This window comes from Arachis stenosperma, chromosome 3, assembly GCF_014773155.1.
Source record: "Arachis stenosperma cultivar V10309 chromosome 3, arast.V10309.gnm1.PFL2, whole genome shotgun sequence".
Lineage (NCBI taxonomy): Eukaryota > Viridiplantae > Streptophyta > Magnoliopsida > Fabales > Fabaceae > Arachis > Arachis stenosperma.
Genome location: NC_080379.1, coordinates 93,379,117 through 93,400,558, shown reverse-complemented (window position 1 = coordinate 93,400,558; position 21,442 = coordinate 93,379,117). Strand labels below are relative to the sequence as shown.

The window sequence follows — 21,442 nt, the reverse complement described above, 5'->3', positions numbered from 1 at the left end:
AACGCCAGCCAGATGCTCCTTACTGGCATTTAAACGCCAGTAAGTCCTTCCTCCAGGGTGTGATTTTTCTTCTGTTGTTTTTAATTTTAATATTTTTTTTCGTGACTCCACATGATCATGAACCTAATAAAACATAAAAATAATGAAATAAAAATAAAATTAGATAAATAAAAATTGGGTTGCCTCCCAACAAGCGCTTCTTTAATGTCAATAGCTTGATAGTGGGCTCTCATGGAGCCTCACAGGTGATCAGGTCAATGTTGTATACTTGATGAGCGGATAATTTATATGCTTTTTGGCATTGTTTTTAGTATGATTTTAGTATGTTTTAGTTAGTTTTTATTATATTTTTATTAGTTTTTATTTAAAATTCACTTTTCTGGACTTTACTATGAGTTTGTGTGTTTTTCTGTGATTTCAGGTATTTTCTGACTGAAATTGAGGGACCTGAGCAAAAAAACTGATTCAGAGGCTGAAAAGGACTGCAGATGCTGTTGGATTCTGACCTCCCTGCACTCGAAGTGAATTTTCTGGAGCTACCGAACCGAATTGGCGCGCTCTTAATTGCTTTGGAAAGTAGACATCCTGGGCTTTCCAGCAATGTATAATAGTCCATACTTTGCCTGAGATTTGATGGCCCAAATAAGCGTTCCAAATCAGCTCAAGAATTCTAGCGTTAAACGCCAGAACTGGCACAAGAATGGGAGTTAAACGCCCAAACTGGCACAAAAGCTGGCGTTTAACTCCAAGAAAAGTCTCTACATATGAAAGCTTCAATGCTCAGCCCAAGCACACACCAAGTGGGCCCGGAAGTGGATTTTTATGTAATTTACTCATCTTTGTAAACCATAAGCTACTAGTTATCTACAAATAGGAGCTTTTGCTATTGTATTTGAATCTTTGGATCACTTTAAATCTTTTGATCATCTTTGGACGTCTAGTACTTAGATCATGGGGGCTGGCCTCTCGGCCATGCCTAGACCTTGTTCTTATGTATTTTCAACGGTGGAGTTTCTACACACCATAGATTAAGGTGTGGAGCTCTGCTGTACCTCGAGTATTAATGCAATTATTATTGTTCTTCTATTTAATTCAGCTTATTCTTGTTCTAAGATATCACTTGTTCCTCAACTTGATGAATGTGATGATCCGTGACACTCATCATCATTCTCACCTATGAACGTGTGCCTGACAACCACCTCCGTTCTACCTTAGATTGAGTGGATATCTCTTGGATTCCTTAATCAGAATCTTCGTGGTATAAGCTAGAATTGATGGCGGCATTCAAGAGAATCCGGAAGGTATAAACCTTGTCTGTGGTATTCTGAGTAGAATTCAAGGATTGAATGACTGTGAGGAGTTTCAAACTCCTGAAGGCTGGGCGTTAGTGAGAGACACAAAAGAATCACTGGATTCTATTCCAACCTGATTGAGAACCGACAGATGATTAGCCGTGCTGTGACAGAGCGCGTTGAACATTTTCACTGAGAGGACGGGACTGTAGCCACTGACAACGGTGATGCCCAACATACAGCTTTCCATGGAAAGGAGTCAGAAGGATTGGTTGAAGACAGTAGGAAAGCAGAGAGACGGAAGGGACAGAGCATCTCCATACGCTTATCTGAAGTTCTCACCAATGAATTACATAAGTATCTCTATCCTTATTCTGTGTTTTATTCATCTTTTAATTATCAATCCTCCATAACCATTTGAATCCGCCTGACTAAGATTTACAAGATGACCATAGCTTGCTTCATACCAACAATCTCTGTGGGATCGACCCTTACTCGCATAAGGTTTATTACTTGGACGACCCAGTGCACTTGCTGGTTAGTTGTGCGAAGTTGTGATAAAGAGTTGAGATTGCAATTGAGCGTACCATGTTGATGGCGCCATTGATGATCACAATTTTGTACACCAATACTCCCAACACCAAACTTAGAGTTTGGATGTGGGGATTTAACACCAAACTTAGAGTTTGGCTCTGGCCTCTCAACACCAAACTTAGGGTTTGATTGTGGGGGCTTTGTTTGACTCTATACTGAGAGAAGCTTTTCATGCTTCCTCTCCATTGTTAAAGAAGAAGATCCTTGAGCCTTAAACACAAGGTAGTCCCCATTCAATTGAAGGACTAATTCTCCTCTGTTAACATCTATCATAGCTCCTGCTGTGGCTAGGAAAGGTCTTCCAAGGATGATGTATTCATCCTCCTCCTTCCTAGTGTCTAAGATTATGAAATCAGCAGGGATGTAAAGGCCTTCAACCTTTACCAACACGTTCTCTACCAATCCATAAGCTTGTCTTACTGACTTGTCTGCCAATTGTAATGAAAATATGGCAGGTTGTACCTCAATGATCCCTAGTTTCTCCATTACAAAGAGTGGCATAAGATTTATGCTTGACCCCAGGTCAGACAGAGCCTTGTCAAAGGTCATGGTGCCTATGGTACAAGGTATTAAGAATTTGCCAGGATCTTATCTCTTTTGAAGTAAAGCTTGCTGAACCCATGTATCTAGTTCACTAATGAGCAAGGGAGGTTCACCTTCCCAAGTCTCATTACCAAACAACTTGGCATTCAGCTTCATGATGGCTCCTAGATATTGAGCAACTTGCTATCCAGTTACATCTTCATCCTCTTCAGAGGAAGAATAGTCTTCAGAGCTCATGAATGGCAAAAGGAGGTTTAATGGGATCTCTATGGTCTCTATATGAGCCTCAGATTCCTTTAGGCCCTCAATAGGGAACTCCTTCTTGCTTGAGAAACGTCCCATGAGGTCTTCCTCATTGGGATTCACATCCTCTCCTTCCTCTCTAGGTTCGGCCATATTGATTATATCAATGGCCTTGCACTCTCTTTTTGGATTTTCTTCAGTATTGCTTGGGAGAGTACTAAGAGGGGTTTCAGTGATTTTCTTACTCAGCTGGCCCACTTGTGCCTCCAGATTTCTGATGGAGGACCTTGTTTCATTCATGAAACTTAAAGTGGCCTTAGACAGATCAGAGACTAAATTTGTTAAGTTAGAGGTATTCTGTTCATAATTCTCTATCTGTTGCTGAGAAGATGATGGATAAGGCTTGATATTGCTGAGCCTATTTCTTCCACCATTATTAAAGCCTTGTTGAGGCTTTTGTTGATCCCTCCATGAGAAATTTGGATGATTTCTCCATGATGAATTATAGGCGTTTCCATAAGGTTCACCCATATAATTTACTTCTGCTATTGCAGGGTTCTCAGGATCATAAGCTTCTTCTTCAGAAGATGCCTCTTTAGTACTGTTGGATGCATTTTGCCATCCATTCAGACTTTAAGAAATCATGTTGACTTGCTGAGTCAACATTTTGTTCTAAGCCAATATGGCATTCAAAGCATCAATTTCAAGAACTCCCTTCCTTTGAGGCGTCCCATTATTCACGGAATTCTTCTTAGAAGTGTACATGAACTGGTTATTTGCAACCATGTCAATAACTTCTTGAACATCTGCAGGCGTTTTCTTTAGGTGAATGGATCCACCTGCAAAATGGTCCAATGACATCTTAGAGAACTCAGGTAGACCATAATAGAATATATCTATCATAGTCCATTCTGAAAACATGTCAGAAGGACATCTTTTGGTCATCTTCTTGCATCTTTCCCAAGCTTCATAGAGGGATTCACCATCTTTTTGTTTGAAGGTTTGAACATCCACTCTAAGCTTGCTCAGCTTTTGAGGAGGAAAGAACTTAGCCAAGAAGGCCGTGACCAGCTTATCCCAGGAGTCCAGGCTATCTTTAGGTTGAGAGTCCAACCATGCTCTAGCTCTGTCTCTTACAGCAAAAGGGAAAAGCATGAGCCTGTAGACTTCAGGATCTACTCCATTCGTCTTTACAGTCTCACAGATCTGCAAGAACTCAGTTAAAAATTGATAAGGATCTTCTGATGGAAGTTCATGAAACTTGCAGTTTTGTTGCATTAGAGCAGCTAGTTGAGGTTTCAGCTCAAAATTGTTTGCTCCCATGGCAGGAATTGAGATGCTTCTTTCATCAAACTTGGAAGTAGGTGTAGTATAATCACTAAGCATCCTCCTTGCATTATTGTTGTTGGGTTCGGCTGCCATCCTTTTCTTGTTCGAAAATTTCAGCAAGGTTGTCTCTAGATTGTTGTAATTTAGCTTCTCTTAGTTTCCTCTTCAGAGTCCTTTCAGGTTCTGGATCAGCTTCAACAAGAATACCTTTGTCCTCGTTCTACTGATATGAAAGAGAAGAGAACAGAAAAAGAAGAGGCATCCTCTATGTCACAGTAAAGAGGTTCCTTATTATTAGTAGAAGAAGAAAGGGAATAAAGAAAGGAGAATCCAAACAGAAGGGTGAGGATATGGGTAGTGACTTGAGATGAAGAGAGGTGAAGAGAAGTATTAGTAAATGAATAAATAAATAGGAAAAGATGAGAGAGGGAGAAATTTTCAAAATTAATTTTGAAATGCAGTTAATGATTTTCGAAAATTAAAGGTGAGATAGAATTAAAATTAAAATTTAAAATAATTAGTTAAATTAAAAAGAATTTTGAAAAAGAGATGAGATATTTTCAAAAATTAGAGAGGGAAAAGTAGTTAGGTGGTCTTGAAAAAGATAAGAAACAAACAAAAAGTTAATTAGTTAGTTGAAAAAGATATTAAAATCAAATTTGAAAAGATAAGAAGATAAGAAGTTAGATAAGATATTTTGAAATCAAATTTTTGAAAAAGATAAAATTTTAAAAAAGATATGATATAAAAGATAAGATAAAAAGATATGATTAAAAAGATATGGTTAGAGAAGATTTAATTTTTAAAATTAAAATTAATTACTTAACTAACAAGAAACTAAAAGATAAGATTCTAGAATTTAAAGATTGAACCTTTCTTAACAAGAAAGTAACAAACTTCAAATTTTTGAATCAATCATATTAATTGTTAGTGTAATTTTCGAAAATCATGAAATACAAAAAAAAAATTTGAAAAATAATTTTTTTAAAATTTTCGAAAATAGAAAAAAATGAAAAAGATTTGATTTTTGAAAGAGATTTTGAAAAGATAAATTTTTTTAAATTTGAAAATTTGACTTGACTTGTAAGAAACAACTAATTTTAAAACTTTTTGACTAAGTCAACCCAAATTTTCAAAATTTTTTGAGAGGAATAAGGAAAAGATATTTTTTATTTTTTTGAAATTTTAATGATGAGAGAGAAAAATATAAAAATGACCCAAAACAAAAAAATTTTGGATCAAAACACAAGATGCATGCAAGAACACTATGAATGTCAAGATGAACACCAAGAACACTTTGAAGATCATGATGAACATCAAGAATATATTTTTGAAAAAATTTTTATGCAAAGAAAACATGTAAGATACCAAACTTAGAAATCTTTAATGCATGGACACTATGAATGCAAAAATGCATATGAAAAACAATAAAAGACACAAAACAAGAAAACATCAAGATCAAATAAGAAGACTTACCAAGAACAACTTGAAGATCATGAAGAACACTATGAATGCATGAATTTTAGAAAATTGCAAGAACAAGATGAATATGCAATTGACACCAAACTTATAACTTGACTCAAGACTCAAACAAGAAACACAAAATATTTTTGGTTTTTATGATTTTATGATTTTTTTGGATTTTCTTTTAATTTTTTCGAAAGACATATAGAAAAAAAATTAAGAGATGCAAAAATTTTTAATAAGAATTCCAGGAATCTTTCAATGTTAGTCTAAAGCTCCAATCCAAGGGTTGGGCATGGTTTAATAGCCAGCCAGCTTTAGAAGATATAAATCAGGCATGCAACAGCTGATATTTCATCCAACTCCATATACATACCCGTTATGTTGACAAGTGGAAGCCTCAATCCAAAAGGATTTGGATATGGCTTTACAGCCAGTCAGGCTTCAACATGTTACTATGAAACTCTAGAATTCATTCTTAAAAATTTCGGAATAATTTTCGAAAACAAAGGGAAAAATTTTGAAAAATATTTTTAAAAACTTTTTGAAAAGAAAATAAAAAGAAAATTACCTAATCTGAGCAACAAGATGAACCGTCAGTTGTCCAAACTCGAACAATCCCTGGCAACGGCGCCAAAAACTTGGTGCACGAAATTGTGATCATCAACAATGGCTCCAATAACTTGGTAGCGCTCTCAAACGTGAATCACACTTTGTCACAACTCCGCACAACTAACCAGCAAGTGTACTGAGTCGTCCAAGTAATACCTTACGTAAGAAAGGGTCGATCCCATGGAGATTGTTGGTATGAAGCAAGCTATGGTCATCTTGTAAATCTCAGTCAGGCGGATTATAATTGATTATGGATTTTCGAATAATAATAAATAATAAACAGAAAATAAAGATAGAGTTACTCATGTAATTCAATGGTGGGAATTTCAGATAAGTGCGTGGAGGTGCTTGTCCCTGTTGGATCTCTGCGTTCCTACTGCCTTCCTTCAATCCTTCTTATTCCTTTCCATGGCAAGCTGTATGTAGGGCATCGCCGTTTTCAATGGCTACATCCCATCCTCTCAGTGAAAATGGTCCAAATGCTCTGTCACAGCACGGCTAATCATCTGTCGGTTCTTGATCATGTTGGAATAGAATCCCTTGATTCTTTTGCGTTTGTCATCACGCCCAACAATCGCGAGTTTGAAGCTCGTCACAGTCATTCAGTCACTGAATCCTACTCGGAATACCACAGACAAGGTTTAGACTTTCCGGATTATCATGAATGCCGCCATCAATTCTAGCGTATACCACGAAGACTCTGATTAAGGAATCCAAGAGATATGCGCCCGGTCTTAGGTAGAACGGAAGTGGTTGTCAGTCACGCGTTCATAGGTGAGAATCATGATGAGTGTCATGGATCATCACATTCATCATGTTGAAGTGCAATGAATATCTTAGAATAAGAACAAGCGGAATTGAATAGAAAATAGTAGTAATTGCATTGAAACTTGAGGTACAGCAGAGCTCCACACCCTTAATCTATGGTGTGTAAAAAATCCACCGTTAAAAATACATAAGTGATGAAGGTCCAGGGATGGCCGAATGACCAGCCCCCAAACGTGATCAATAGTCTCCTAAGATGAAAAATAGAATAAAACTGAGACCAAAGATGTCTAATACACTAGTAAAAAGTTCTATTTATACTAAACTAGCTACTAGGGTTTACAGAAGTAAGTAATTGATGCATAAATCCACTTCTGCGGCCCACTTGGTGTATGTTTGGGCTGAGCTTGATCTTTACACGAGCTGAGGCTTATCTTGGAGTTGAACGCCAAGTTGTAACATGTTTTTGGCGTTCAACTCTGGTTCGTGATGTGTTTCTGGCGTTTGACTCCAGAATGCAGCATGGAACTGGCGTTGAGCGCCAGTTTACGTCATCTAATCATGAATAAAGTATGGATTATTATATATTGCTGGAAAGCTCTGGATGTCTACTTTCCAACGCCGTTGAGAGCGCGTCATTTGGAGTTCTGTAGCTCCAGAAAATCCATTTTGAGTGTAGGGAGGTCAGAATCCAACAGCATCAGCAGTCCTTTGTCAGCCTTTTATCAGAGTTTTACTCAGGTCTCTCAATTTTAGCCAGAAATTGCCTGAAATCACACAAAAAACACACAAACTCATAGTAAAGTCCAGAAATGTGAATTTAGTATAAAAACTAATGAAAACATACCTAAAAGTAACTAGATCCTACTAAAAACTACCTAAAAACAAAGCCAAAAAGCGTATAAATATCCGCTCATCAATTACCTTCTGAATATACCTTAAAGCCATTCGTTGCTTTAGTGCTTCCTCTCTAATATGAACTCTTTCTCGGACTTCTGGAAGTAGGTTGAGCTCTTCCCTTTGAGTTTGGGAGTTTGTATCTTCGTTGTAGAGGATGAATCATTGCCTCCATTCCGTAAGCAAGTTGGAAGGGTGATTCCCCAGTGGTGAAGTATGGTGTTGTCCGGTATGCCCATAGGACTTGTGGGAGATTTTCGGCCTAAGCTCCCTTAGCATCCTGTAGTCTCTGTTTTAGCCCGGCCAATATGACTTTGTTGGCGGCTTCCGCCTGTCCGTTGGCTTGTGGGTGTTCTACAGAGGTGAACTGGTGCCTGATTTTCAAATTGGCTACCAGGTATCTGAAGCCCGTGTCGGTGAATTGAGTGCCATTGTCTGTGGTGATAGAGCATGAGACCCCATACCTTGTGACAAAGTTTCTGTATAGGAACTTCTGACTTCTTTGGGTGGTGGCAGTGGCTAACGGTTCAGCCTCAATCCATTTTATGAAATAGTCTATTCGTACAATGAGGAACTTGACTTTCCTTGATCCCTGGGGGAATGGTCCAAGGAGGTCGAGCCCCCACTTTGTGAATGGCCAGGGTGAGGTGACACAGATGAGTTCCTCGGGTGGTGCGATATGAAAGTTGGCGTGCTTCTGGCATAAGGGGCATGTTTTGACGAACTCTGTTGCTTCCATTTGCAAGGTCGGCCAGTAAAAACTATTTCAGAGTACCTTTTTGGAAAGAGCTCATGCCCCGAGGTGGTTTCCGTACATGCCACCGTGGACTTCCTCTAGAACTTCCATGGACTTGTGCTATGAGCAGTGGTCGCTGAGACTGATTTATATACAATTGATATGCTGAGATTTGGCAAGTCGCTATGCGCCTGGCAAGAACGATGGTTAATCCCGCTTGTCGAGATAGCGGTGCGACGTATGGGCCGTGGCATTCTTCCACCTACGTTCAGATGTGAGGACTATGGTAGTCTCCCGCTAACATAACCTCTCTTGTCATAAGAGTGAAATCGGGCACTATAACCCAAAAGAGTGGGCCGGATACTATATACATGGGGCACAAGAAAAAGTGCTGGACATTATACACCAGGAAGCGCCAAAAATTGAGTCGGGCACTATATCCCAAGGACGTGGCAAGAAAGGCTACATCTGAAATGATGTGTCAGGTTGGCAGTTGAATCGACAAGTGATATCACGAGCCAAATAGGATAGACATTCATCATATGCATCTTTTACATGCTTCCTTGCTTTGATTACTTTAGTTATGTCTACTCGCTATTTATTTTACTTGCTATATATGAATACTACTTGTGCTTTACTTGTTTGCATTACTTGTGTTTTCTGCTGAGAGTGAGGAGGCTCGATAGGCGGTGGCAATGGGATTGCATGGAGGATAGGTTGGTGAAGGCTGTGGGACAGCGGTGACTAGTTCTAGTTAGAAATCCTTTAAGTTAGTTCACCCTGTTTATGGTTTCATTTATATTTATCTCATTAAGTTTGAATATCTGTATCGATGTGAAGTTCTACGATTGCCTTTGGCATCCTAGAACCTTATATCTTATCTATTGGGCACTGTTACCATACTGAAAACTTCCGATTTTCATATCATATATTGTTGTTATTATTCAGATGCAGGTCGCAACCCACCTCGGTGAGGTTGCGGATGGTGACAGAGCGGAGGATGGCTTCTCTTTTGTTTTATTATGCTCTACTTTTGTCGTATTTTTTCTCTCATCTTTTGTATATCACAATTATGTCTTCGAGGATTTTGCTTTTTAAACCTTGAGAGATAGGAAGTAAGCCTCTTATAAACTCTGTTGTATTTCTTGACTAGTCGGCCTAAACTCCGCAGGCTGTGTCTAGTATCTTTTGTATCTCATATATATAATTACTTTGTTTGTCTATTAGCTACTACCTTGTATCCTAGAGCTATAATGCAAGGTTGTATATTTATATGTTCTGTTCTTATCTTGCCTACGCATTTAGTTATCGTGTGGGAACGCTTCGCGCTCTGTATCTCTATTTCTATGAGTCTTTGATCCTTTATTCCTTTGATCGGGATTCTAGTTATACTATTTCTTGATTATATACTATTATATGGAGCTTTAGAACTGTCGTGATGCTTTATCACCTTTGCTTCATAGCTATAGGGTGAAGCTTAGTGTGATAGGGTGTTACACGGTTTCCCTCTCTCTTCTTGATCTCTCTTCTCCCTTCCTCTGCTCTCTCTGTTCTCACTTTCTTTCATGGGCGAGTGGGGAAAAAGTTGTGTTTGTTTGTGTATTGTGTGATGAGGGTGACGACAGTGAGGAGAAGATATAGGGTTAAGTGTTAGTTTAGGGTTGGAGTTTCCTTTTTGAATCAAAAGGGATAAGGATGGGTATTTTTAATAAAAAAAATCGGGATAATATAGTAATTGAAAACTAATTTTAATCCGAAAAATTATCTTTAGAAAAAATACTATTTATTCATCAAATTAAAAATTATTTTCAAATAAATACCCAAATCCAAGAATTAGAGAAAATCAAATTAATTTTCTTTAAAGTCATAAAATAAAGTTCAAAATAAAAATATTCAAATTAAAACGTAAAAAAATCTCATTACTTTTCAAATACCAAAGCTTTAAATCATAAATAGAAAAATATTCAATTAATATAAAAAAATCATTAAAAATATAATCTTAAATAAATATAATAAATTAAACATAACATATTATTAAATTTTCAAAAATCCAGAGCCTTACAATATTCATTTGTTTGGGTCATATTTAATTTGTGGCGCTTAATGTCTATAATAAAGAAGTATATTTTGATTACATGTTGATGTAATATATATTGTTTAAACCTAACATACATATCTTTAATCTACAAACATATAATTAATATTACATGTTTTATTTAGATTAAGTTGTAATGAATAGGTCTTTGAGTTTTCCTCTATTAATATTCGATCACAAATTTTTTATTCAGCTATTCCGTGCAACTCACAGGTCATTAAACTAGTTCTTACTTATCGATGGATATACACTAGTCTTATATCTTACCACAAATATTTGTTTTATGTTACAAATGTCAAATTATTAACAAAATCGTTAAGAATTTGAAATTGTTCAGCAGGATTAGTCTGTAAATTGATTACCCGGACACGCTGCTACTAGTCCTATTTCTTTTGCTTTCATTCTACTAAAGGAAAATTGGCAAGGCGAAAGGAGAAAAGCGAAAAGCAAAGAATCTTGAGCAAAAGAATGGTCTTTACATAATAAACTAATTAAGAATAACTCTACCGCTGAAAAGACTAACAAATGAACAAGTTCAACCGATAAAATCTAATAAAACTTCGGGTCTGCTCCAATCATTGTTCGGTTTGGCCACGTACAACTGCAAAAGGAGCGCTATACCTTGCTGAGAAACTGGGAGGCTTATCTTCGTCTTCACTCGGAACTCCACTGTTGAAGTTCAGCTCATAACTGTGTTCATCATACTGAAACCTGTTCCTCTGCTGCTTCTTGCCGTAACCACTTACCTTTCGAATGAATGTCTTCCACTTGGGACCTGCAATCACTTCTGACAACTCCTTCATCTTCCTCAACCTGGATCTCAACCAGGAATCTTCCTTTTGCTCTGCCAAGCCTTTACCTTCGCCGTGGCTTTGCCACCATCCCAACTCGAAAACCTGGAAGCATCCAGAACCGCACATGCTGCCAGGCTCTTGGTGATCCTCGGAATATCCTTCCTCATGTTCCACCAATGGCCTTACCTCAAAAGAAGCCATATTTTGAAAGGAAAAACAAATATATGAAAATATGTTCGAGGCTGGAATTATGGGATTTAGTTGTTTGCAAAGAATATATATGTGATGATTATAAGGAAAACAGATATATAGATGCAACCAAGGAAATGTCACAGAAAATTAAGCTGCAGCTGTATTAAACAGCTGCAACAAAAAAATAAAATAAAATGTGGAAGTACAATTAATTGAAATAATCTTATCTGGAGTAGGCCTAAGCCACTTAGAGTGTCAGTCACGTACATGCCAATTGGTATTCAATTAGCATCTCCGCCACTCACAAAGACCTAATAATCCTATTAATATTATAAGAATTAAGAAGAGGTGGGAAAGAAAACGAAAGTGGTATTAAATATCATATGATTAAGCATACATAAGAAATGATACAATGATTTTGATATATTAATCTACACTGAATGGATTGGATAAAGCCGGCTTGGAAGGTAGGGTATCATGTATGTTGTGTCATCTTAAGCTGTCGGTGGCTCCCACCACATGATAAACAACAGAGTAGGATGAGTTGAAGGGAATGGGTTAACGCCTAAAGATTGTGATGAATTAGCACCAACACTCAACTATAACATTCATTTGAAAACATCTGAAAACATATATCATTCAAACTACTATATTCTTTGTCACCATCATTTTTTTCAAGAACTGTAAAAAGATTAAAAAATAAAAAATTCAAAATATTTTTTCTTTCGCTTTTCTTTTTTTACTGAAGAATGGCACATTACAAAAAAGCTCATTGAGGTTTAAGTGTGCTGTACTGTACTGCTAAAAGGCCTTACACTAAGTACTATTTGACACTAAGTGCTAACAAACCTTGTACATATTACACAATGCACTGATCTGAAAATCAGATGCAAATCTGGATTTCAACATCCTGCTATTGTCAGAAATCATTTCTGCATTTGGCTCTGGTATGAACCAGGTTGTTGCTATTGATTTTGTCCTTTGGGGGCGACCTTGGCTGCCATCTGGCGTAATTCATTGGCAACCTCAGTGAAGGTTGGTCTTTCTGATGTCTCAGATGACCAGCACCGCTCCATCAGTAATCGCCATTCCGGATCACAGGTTTCTGGAACTGGAGGCCTTAAAGTGTTGCTCACAATACCCCCTGAATTATGTTTTCCAAACCCACTAATCAATAACTGAAAGCTGGCCAATCAAAACTAAAGCATGGATTCAACCACTGGATTACCTATGATAGCTCCATAGTGCAAGTCAGCATATGGCTCTTCTCCAGTGAGAAGTTCCCACAGGACAATACCAAATGAAAACACATCAACCTGAAAGAGCAAATATTAAAACAGCAAACTAGTTAGGAGAATAGAATATTCAGTAAGTATCAAAATACATAAATAGTTCAACTTAGAACATATACCTTCTCTGAGACAAGGCTGCTACTTCCATTCAAGAGTTCTGGGGCCATCCAGGGTAGAGTTCCTCTCACACCCCCAGATATCAGGGTCTGACATTTCACTTTTGATAGACCAAGGTCACCAACCTGGTATCATGATGGAAAGTATAAATAATAAGCTAGTGAACACAACATATATACTATATTCTATTCTCAGGCCAATAGTGCTGCATTGAAGATGAAATCAAGTACTATAGACACTAAAAACTATTAAGAAAAATGGAACTTAGTGTTGCAGAATGGAGCAATCCCAAATCTCAGTAAACATGGTGTCAGTTGTTCTATATGTGAACATGGAACTTGCAAGACCAAGTATTAATTTGCCACTGCCATGAAGCCATTGTCCATAAATTTAGGATTAATTCCATCATTGCATGACCAGTAGAAAAATCATTTACACTAATGTGCAATCAAGTATTGTCAAATCAACACAAGGGCTCCAATTGTCATAACTAAGTCTCACATACAATGCCATATCATTCAAAATGTAAGACTGGCACATTAACAGTGTATCAAAATTAATATCATATACCTAATGACAATTGATTTCCATCATCATGAAGAAACAAATATAATTACAAATGAGAATGAGCACAACGTTATAAGAATACGGTGCAGAGAAAGGAAAAAGTTAATCCAATTTGTTTTGTCTTTTTGAAGATCTTCATTCGTATCAATAACCTGGCACTATAGGAATAAAATATACTTGATTCCAATACTATATATGTAGACCCACCATCAGAAGAACCACCTTGAATCCTCTTTGCATTTTTCAGCCTTTATTTTTAATATCATTCATGAGGGAAAGTCTTGACCCAATGGTAAGTTGTAGAGTGACCTGGACGTCAGAAGTTTTAGAATGGCAATGTTACATCTAGTTAGGGGGTTGATAGTTCAGTTTTTTCATAAACTGAACTGCAATAAACCATTTTAAATGGTTAAATGGTTTAAGAAACTGAACCAAACAGCTTTTTCACAAAGCAAACTGGTTAAACCAGTTTATAATGTAGTGCATCAGTTTAAACCAATTCATAAAAATAAAACCAACTTTAATTTAAAAACTAGTTTAAACTGGTTTATATGCTAAATTAGTTTTAACCCATTTCTCTCTCTCCCTCTCTCCCCCTCTCTCTCTTTCACAGGACCCCCAGCTTCTATAAGGCGTTGCCTCAAGAATTTCACCATTGGAACTGCCCAAACAATGAAATAACACGCCAACAATTAAGTCAAAATTAGTAGAACAAATCACTGAATATTGACATTCAAGAAAGTCACACATTCTATTGATAGTGAAAGTTCTCCCATTCCTCTTAAGAATATATATTTTTTTAAAGCATCCTCTTAAGAAAATATTAAAAACTGTCAAAACCAATTCAAAAGAAACACTCCTATCAAATTGAGCTCTCTTGTTTTCCTCCGACCTCTAAAAACTGATTGCTTAGGGGAGAAAAGCTATTTTTGAAGGGTAAAAATCATGGAAATTGTAGGATTTATTGATGAAGAAAAACAAATGAAAATAATAAGTTGGAAGCTCTTTTGAATCTGTTAGGGACTTGGGTATTATGTAGTGCTCAAAGTCCCACATCGAGTAGTATGGGATGCTTGATGTTGTATATAAAGAGAGTGGTTCTTCCCACTTTCCCACTTTCCCACTTTCCTCAACCATAAAAACGAGTGGAAATCAGTTTTATTTGGTTTAGAGCCATGGTTTAGAGCCAAACTAAACCATAAAAACTGGTTTCTAATAAACTGGTTTTTATAAAAAACTGTAGTTTCAGTTTACTTGAAAAAGATGGTTTATTTAAAACAGTTTCAGTTCAGTCTCCGTGCAGTTAAACTGGTTTTTTTTAACACTCCTATATCTAGTATGCAATGAAAGCTAACTACCTAACCCTAACTTCACTGAGGGATCAAATTGTTAAGAATGGCACAAAATGTTCCAAATGCAGCATCAAAATACCTAAACTTCATCCATCAAGTTTTGCTCTGATGTTCAAGATTCCCAGCATAATGCTTTTGCACCGACTAAATGTCTTCACAGTTTTAATATCTTCATTTTGACAAACTTGGATTGCAAAGCTTAAAAAGAAAAATGAAATGAGGAGGATAACAAGAACAAAAGACATGGAATTATGTATCAAAATTACTGTGTTACCAAATACAATTTGAATGATGATTAACTAACAGCTAAGCTGCATACGAAGTTATAATTCTTTACAACTATTTCAATAATTTTAAACTATATATCCAAATTCAAAACAAATCATTGGTGCATGCTAACTATTACCTAATAGATATTCTCATCCACAAATCCAAACCTACACAAAAAGATAATGGTTTATATTCAGATATCTTAGTAAGGTTGTGCTAGCATATTCAAATCTATGACGTATACTACAACCTAAAATCAATGCCCTTTATTTTTTGGTATTAAGTCACTCCTCTACTCTCTATAGGGAAAAAGCTGTAGATCTCTAACAAGTTTCCCACTATAGGTGCAGCTAATTAAAAACATCACACAGTCATGTGTCTTCTGTCATCATTATACTCATAGTCAACATAAAATATCACACTCCTTATGTTAGAAATCAAAACTCCGCAAATCAGACTCTAGTAGCAAAATCACAATCTATTCCATCAAACTCCTTCAAGCAAAGCCTCTGCAATCCAACATCATCTCACTCTATCATACCCCAGACTTAAAACTTTGCAAAAAATACAGAGCAGTGGTTACGGGATGACACATTCTGATCACAGCATTACACAGAATTGGTAAAAACCACAGGTACACATGGAAATTACCTCACTAATCATTACCTGCACAAATGCAAATATTGTAGTAACTAATACATGCCTACTACATATCAACATGAGAGAATATGAAACCAACAATAACCAAATCAATATCAAACAATCAAACCTTGCATATTGGGCGGTGTGGATCTCGCAGATTCACAAGTAAGTTGTCACTTTTCAAGTCGAAGTGTACTATGTTTTTCCCGTGTAGGTATTCCATACCAAAAGCTACGTCCATAGCAATCAAAAGACGTTTGCGCTTGTCAAGATTCCTGATAAAATCATAGTAGCATTGAACACTTACCATTTTGGAAATGATCGTATACTAAATCAAGGAAAATCAACTAATAGATGGGCAAGTGAGCGAGAAAGAGTGCACACATAAATTATAAAATATGCAAAGTCACTACCTCTCATTCTTCTGCAAGGCATTTCTAAGAGAGCCATTAACCATATACTCAGTTACTGTAGCAACAGAACCTCCTGGACCATCAAGCACAACACCATAAAAAGCTACCACATTTGGATGGTGCAAGTCAGCTAGCTTGATTGCTTCATTCCAGAAGTCAGCTCTCTGCTTGTAGCATAACCATGAACAAGGTACACTAAGATTGTTTAGTTATCAGGGGTACAACAGAAATCAGAACAATTACTAATGTAAACATACCAAACGCTCTTCCTCTGAAGGCTTTCCAGCGAAACACCGATCATTAATCCGCTTTATTGCAACATCCGTGCCCCTCCATTTTCCATGATGTACGGTACCAAAGGTCCCAGAGCCCAATTCTACCAGCTCTTCAAGGTCACAATTCTTTATAACCTAGCAACATATCACGAGGTTTTGAGCTTAGCCAAGCTGGCCGCATGAAAACACAAAAGAGTAAACATATTGACAGCACAGCATTCAACCTGCAATGCTCCAAGATCTGTAATTGGAAAACCAAAATTTGCCTTCTCTGGAAGCTTGCTCTCTACATCCTAAACAGTAAAAGATCAATGATGTCGTAGCAGCACAGTAGTAGTAGCAAAAAAAACCGAAAAAAAAAAGATTAAAAAAAAACCGAAATTCCAAGGCAAGTATAAACAAAGTCACCTGTGCTGTACTATTACACTGTACATCTATTTCACTATTTTGAACATATCCATCCTCTATCTCTCTAAGAAAGGAAACATCTCTGGCATGCAATTCAGGATTTGAAGGAATGCTTGAGTGCAGAACAGAAGCAGCTACGCCTTCAGCAACTGCTTGAAGCTGTTGGTCCTGGGATGATCCTTGAATTAAGAAACCAAAGCATACTCAGTTAGTGCTACAAGCTCCAAAATAATATATCATCAATAGGGCTAATTTATATATAGTGGGACATAACAATTTACATACCCTTGGCAGATCGAGCATCTTCCAAAGTTAAATTCTGTTTGAATGCCAGGCCATTATCCAATGGAGCTGCTACATTCTGTTCAGCACTGTTGCCTGGATTCTCACCAAACTGGTCCTTATAAGAATAATGTTCTTTCTCTAATGCAATTTTTTTAGGTCTAGGCGGTGGAAAGTACGAGCCATGTATATTCCATGGATCCTGATTGCTAAAAAGTGAGTTTGAAGAATCCTGTGCATCTCCAAACCTGACAGATGGTGAAGTCGAAGATGAGAATACATCACCCTTGTGATTACCTTCTTTCGATTGAGGATTTGAATCAGGAATGCCAGGAACATGGGGTTGGGCAACCTCATTATAATCCGCTGGCCTGGAATTATTACTGTACGGAACTTCCATAATAAAACTAGGAAGTACATCCATCGTATTAATTTGATTTGTGTCGACATCCAACCTTGATCTACTAAGGTTGTTATCCAAAGCCCCTTTCTTCTCTACAGAACACTGAGTACTGTGATCTACTTTATCATAACTTGCATGAACTTCAGGTTTGTCTGCATAACTTTCAGGATTGATTATCTTGAGGGCTTCCACCCTTAAATCAACAGGTTTGAGATGGTCCTTTGCAATCCAATTCTCCACAATATCTGCTTTTGAAACAATGCTAGTGAGTTCATTGGTATAACCTTTTGCAGATTCTTGAACTGTACACTGAGAAGTTTCAACAGATGTGCAACCAACTAAAGGCATATCAGCAGTAATAGGTTTATTAACAATTACATCTTCTTTAGCCCAATTTTCAACTGGAATCACATATTGACAGACAACATCATCTAGATAAGGCAGTGGTGCTGTTCCTGTGGGACCAGCATTTAGTAACTGTTTTTCACCAGCTCCTACAATTGTTTCCTTGACAATTATATTCTGGTGATCCAAATTGTCTGGCTTCTGTGAGAAATACCTCTCACCTTCAGGCTCTGACCCAAGATTACAGGACAGCACAGTTGCTTCTTTATAATGCACTGCTCCAAGCTCAGACTTGCCAACAATCATGGGTCTGGTCCCAACTACTTGCTCAACCATGCCTTCTGGTGTTGCTGTAGTTACTACAACTTTATTTGTTGCCTGCGCTTTTGAATTGTCATTCATAGGGAGATTATGGTAACTTGGGTTTGAATCAGGAACCAGACCTGCACAAATATTATGTTGATCCTGAACCACTGGATCTGAATGTGCATGGGGTAGCTTTTTCTGACACATATAACAATCCTCTGATCTTTGGGTTTTTTCGGGATTCACTAATGTTTGTTGGGGTAATAATACATTAGGGAAAACAACATGCTCTGGTGGAGGAGCCCGAACCCAGCTGTAACTACCTCCAACTATGACAGAAGGGACTTGACCTGGGTATGCACCGTACCTGTGTTCAGCAGGAAGCTGAAAAATCCTTACACCTGATGTATTTCCATCACTATGTTTATCCAAGACATTTTGCTGCATCTGCAGCAATAGTTGTGGTTGAATAGCATTTGAATGTACACCTGCATGAGAAGATGACTGAGCCATTGTCATTTGCACAGCAGGGACCACTTGATGGGACACAAGACCATGTGTATTTTCATGTAATTGATGCTGGGAGTATATGGACCCAGTCTTGCTGAAAAGCTCAGGATTTGAGAACCCCATCTGACGAGGCAGCCGAACAAAATCTGCATTGTTCATAACTTCTGGGAAAGGATCAATCAGAGGGTGCATATAAAGTGCAGGCAGAGGATTTTCCATTCCAGGTTGCTGCAACACAATATGCTGCTGGGATAAAGTAACAGGCACAGACTTTTCAAACTGCAACTCATTATGGAAAGGTTGTCGGTGATTTGGACCAGAGTTAGTTGCAGTAATGTCCGAAGCTTGCAAATTAGGTGCAGGTGGTGGAGCTTCCTTTACAGGATGCTGCAACCCAAATTCCTCCTGGCATAAAGTAACAGGCACAGACTTTTCTAATTCAACCTCATTATGAAAAGGTGGATTGTGCATTGGACCAGAATTAGTTGCAGAAGTGCCCAATGGAATCACAAAAGCATCTGAGTAAACTGATGCAATGCTTTCACGAACCTTCATGTTTGAAGTAGAATCCTGAGAAGCAGTTCCATTTCCCGCAGGCATGCCAGATGAAGGCACTTGACTGACATCGGCTTGACCAGCAATCGAGCCATCAAGAGCTTCTATCACACTCAAATCAGAATTCTGGGTGGAAGCTGCACTTGTAATACTCTCTTTCCTTGTCAGTTTACCACTAATCCCATCTATTATTCCATTCACAGCTTCAACGTATTTTTGCCCATTATCCTGTAAGTCTACAAACTGCACCACACCAGAAGGATCAAGTTCTGAAGCAGAAAACAGAAAGACCCTTAATTTAGCAGAGCCATCAGGAGACCTTTCAATCAATTTTTCATACTCCTCCACCATATTATCAAGATCCTCAGGGCAGGAAACCGAAACCAATGCATCAAGATCCTCATCAGGGAGCTGATACTTGATAACCACAGGCTGCCCATACGTATCAGTCATCTTTTGTGCCAATTCATTGAAGCTCGTGCCTCTCCTAACACTAATGATCCTTGTTTGCCCCCCAACATACCTCAATTTTCCATCACAGGGTCTAGGCAAAATCTTACCACCATAGCTGCACAATAGCTTCATTTTTTGCCCAGATACTGAGTCATTCATGCCCTCGTTACTGCCTTGATCAGTTCTGAGAAAGGAACCAAAACCAATCCCGCCTGGTACAACAGCACCACCTATCTGTTGAACAGCATTTCCAACCACCCTGCTGCTGCCAGGAAGGGCATTATCAAAGCCATTACCAGAAACCGAATTTCCCAAATTAATAGGATATCCATGGGAAGCCGCAACCACACTACCCGAAAGATCAACGGCATTGGCTCTCATGAACCGATTGGTAAAACCTGAACCATAATTAAGCCCAACAGCGGGGTTTACACTGGGGGGAACCGGAACAGCAGGACGAACACACCAGGTAGGAGAAGCAATAGCCGAAGTTACATTTCCGTACGCTATTCTAACCAAACCAGCATCAGAGACAGACGCAGGGTAGACAAGCGGCACCGCACCAGAGCTAACATGGTCCCAAACCGAATTTGGAGGGAAATATTCTGCAGTTTGAAGCGGTTTACTAGCAGGAGGAACGAGTGGCTCTTCGGCGACAGCTCGAGTAACATTTAGTGATCTTAGATCGCAGGGAACAGAGGTTTGATCAAATGCCATGGCTGCGAAAGACTATTAAGAATTTGAAAAATAAAAATCAATCGAATAACAACATCTGAACATGAACCGAAAAATAAACCTAGAAATGCAATCCTACATTGACGTCAATTGCCAACGGAAAATGCAATTAAAACCCTAGTCAAATTCAGCAAAACAAGGAGAAATTCAAAATTTACACACGCGCGCTCACAGAGAGAGAGAGAGAGAGAGAGAGAGAGAAAGAGTACCAGATAGTAAGAGCGATGCACTGTCAGAGAGTGAGAAGATAGAGAGAGAAAACGGTTGATCGGGTCGGCGAAGGATAACAAAACCTATCGCCTTTTTTCCAAAATTTCAGGGATTTTAATTTCCCTTAAATACTATGCAAGTCTTCACTGTTGCTTGATTGCTTCTTCACTTTCTGTCTGTCTCTCTCTGCCTCTTCCCCTCTGCTACAATGTAACTTGTCTTCCTTTCATTGATTTTCACGGTTATTATTATTATTATTATTATAAAATAATGGGTTGATTTCAGACTGAATGCAGTTCAAGGAGAGTCCAGCAGTGTTTGTGTTTGTTACATTTTCCCGGGAAAGTGACGGAAAGAACCAGGAAATGGCGGAGTAAGAGAAGGAGGAGCGGGGTAGCGACTAGCTATAGAGAAACTACTCAAAGAGGGCACGTTTAGTTAATGGACCGCTTCATGCAGAGTTCTTTAAATTTGGGGTTTGCGTAAAGCTAATAACAAGATAGTGACCCCTTTTTTTTTAATAGAATTAATCACTACATCATTTAATCAAATCAGTCTAATAAGTCATTTATACTTATGTCTCTCCGCTAGACATTCTTCTTCTTCTTCTTTTTCGGCACTTCTTCGTCATCTTCTTTTTTTTTGGTTAATTTTCTCTATTATTATTGTGGTCACTGGCATTTTCTCCCTCTCTTCCTTTTTTTTATTAGATTTTCTTCTTCTTCTTCCTTTTTCTCCTTCTCTTCCTTCA

General features: G+C 37.9%; 2 protein-coding genes and 1 non-coding gene across 4 annotated transcripts; 1 reads left to right on the top strand and 2 right to left on the bottom strand.

The window, feature by feature from the left end:
• The first annotated feature begins 3,591 nt into the window (after nucleotides 1-3,591).
• LOC130972479 (small nucleolar RNA R71) lies at nucleotides 3,592-3,695 on the top strand. Its single transcript, XR_009083644.1, has one exon. It is a non-coding gene; the product is annotated as a small nucleolar RNA R71 (small nucleolar RNA).
• Nucleotides 3,696-10,739: 7,044 nt separating this feature from the next.
• LOC130968130 (uncharacterized) lies at nucleotides 10,740-12,042 on the bottom strand. The gene has a single exon (XM_057893225.1). The coding sequence runs from the start codon at nucleotides 11,563-11,565 to the stop codon at nucleotides 11,146-11,148; it is 420 nt and encodes a 139-aa protein (XP_057749208.1). The 5' UTR covers nucleotides 11,566-12,042; the 3' UTR covers nucleotides 10,740-11,145.
• A 220-nt stretch (nucleotides 12,043-12,262) lies between these two features.
• On the bottom strand, nucleotides 12,263-21,112 carry LOC130968129 (uncharacterized). Of its 2 annotated transcripts, none has more exons than XM_057893223.1 (10): nucleotides 20,691-21,112; nucleotides 17,178-20,475; nucleotides 16,893-17,071; nucleotides 16,709-16,777; nucleotides 16,467-16,619; nucleotides 16,210-16,373; nucleotides 15,924-16,071; nucleotides 12,968-13,090; nucleotides 12,785-12,872; nucleotides 12,263-12,700 (listed from the first exon to the last, which is right to left on the bottom strand). In XM_057893223.1, exons 2-10 carry the CDS (start codon nucleotides 20,461-20,463, stop codon nucleotides 12,522-12,524), a joined length of 4,389 nt encoding a protein of 1,462 aa, XP_057749206.1. In that variant the 5' UTR covers nucleotides 20,464-20,475; nucleotides 20,691-21,112; the 3' UTR covers nucleotides 12,263-12,521. The 2 variants fall into 2 exon arrangements, with proteins under 2 accessions (XP_057749206.1, XP_057749207.1); XM_057893224.1 differs by having other exon boundaries at nucleotides 17,178-20,465.
• Nucleotides 21,113-21,442: the final 330 nt, after the last annotated feature.

Coding starts and splice junctions, on each gene's coding strand:
- LOC130968130 (XM_057893225.1), bottom strand. CDS start 11,565: ATGGCTTCTTTTGAGGTAAGGCCATTGGTGGAACATGAGGAAGGATAT.
- LOC130968129 (XM_057893223.1), bottom strand. CDS start 20,463: ATGGCATTTGATCAAACCTCTGTTCCCTGCGATCTAAGATCACTAAAT. Junction 16,374..16,466: donor CTTCAGAGGAAGAGCGTTTG/GTATGTTTACAT, acceptor TGCTACAAGCAG/AGAGCTGACTTCTGGAATGA. Junction 16,072..16,209: donor GCCTTGCAGAAGAATGAGAG/GTAGTGACTTTG, acceptor TGATTTTATCAG/GAATCTTGACAAGCGCAAAC.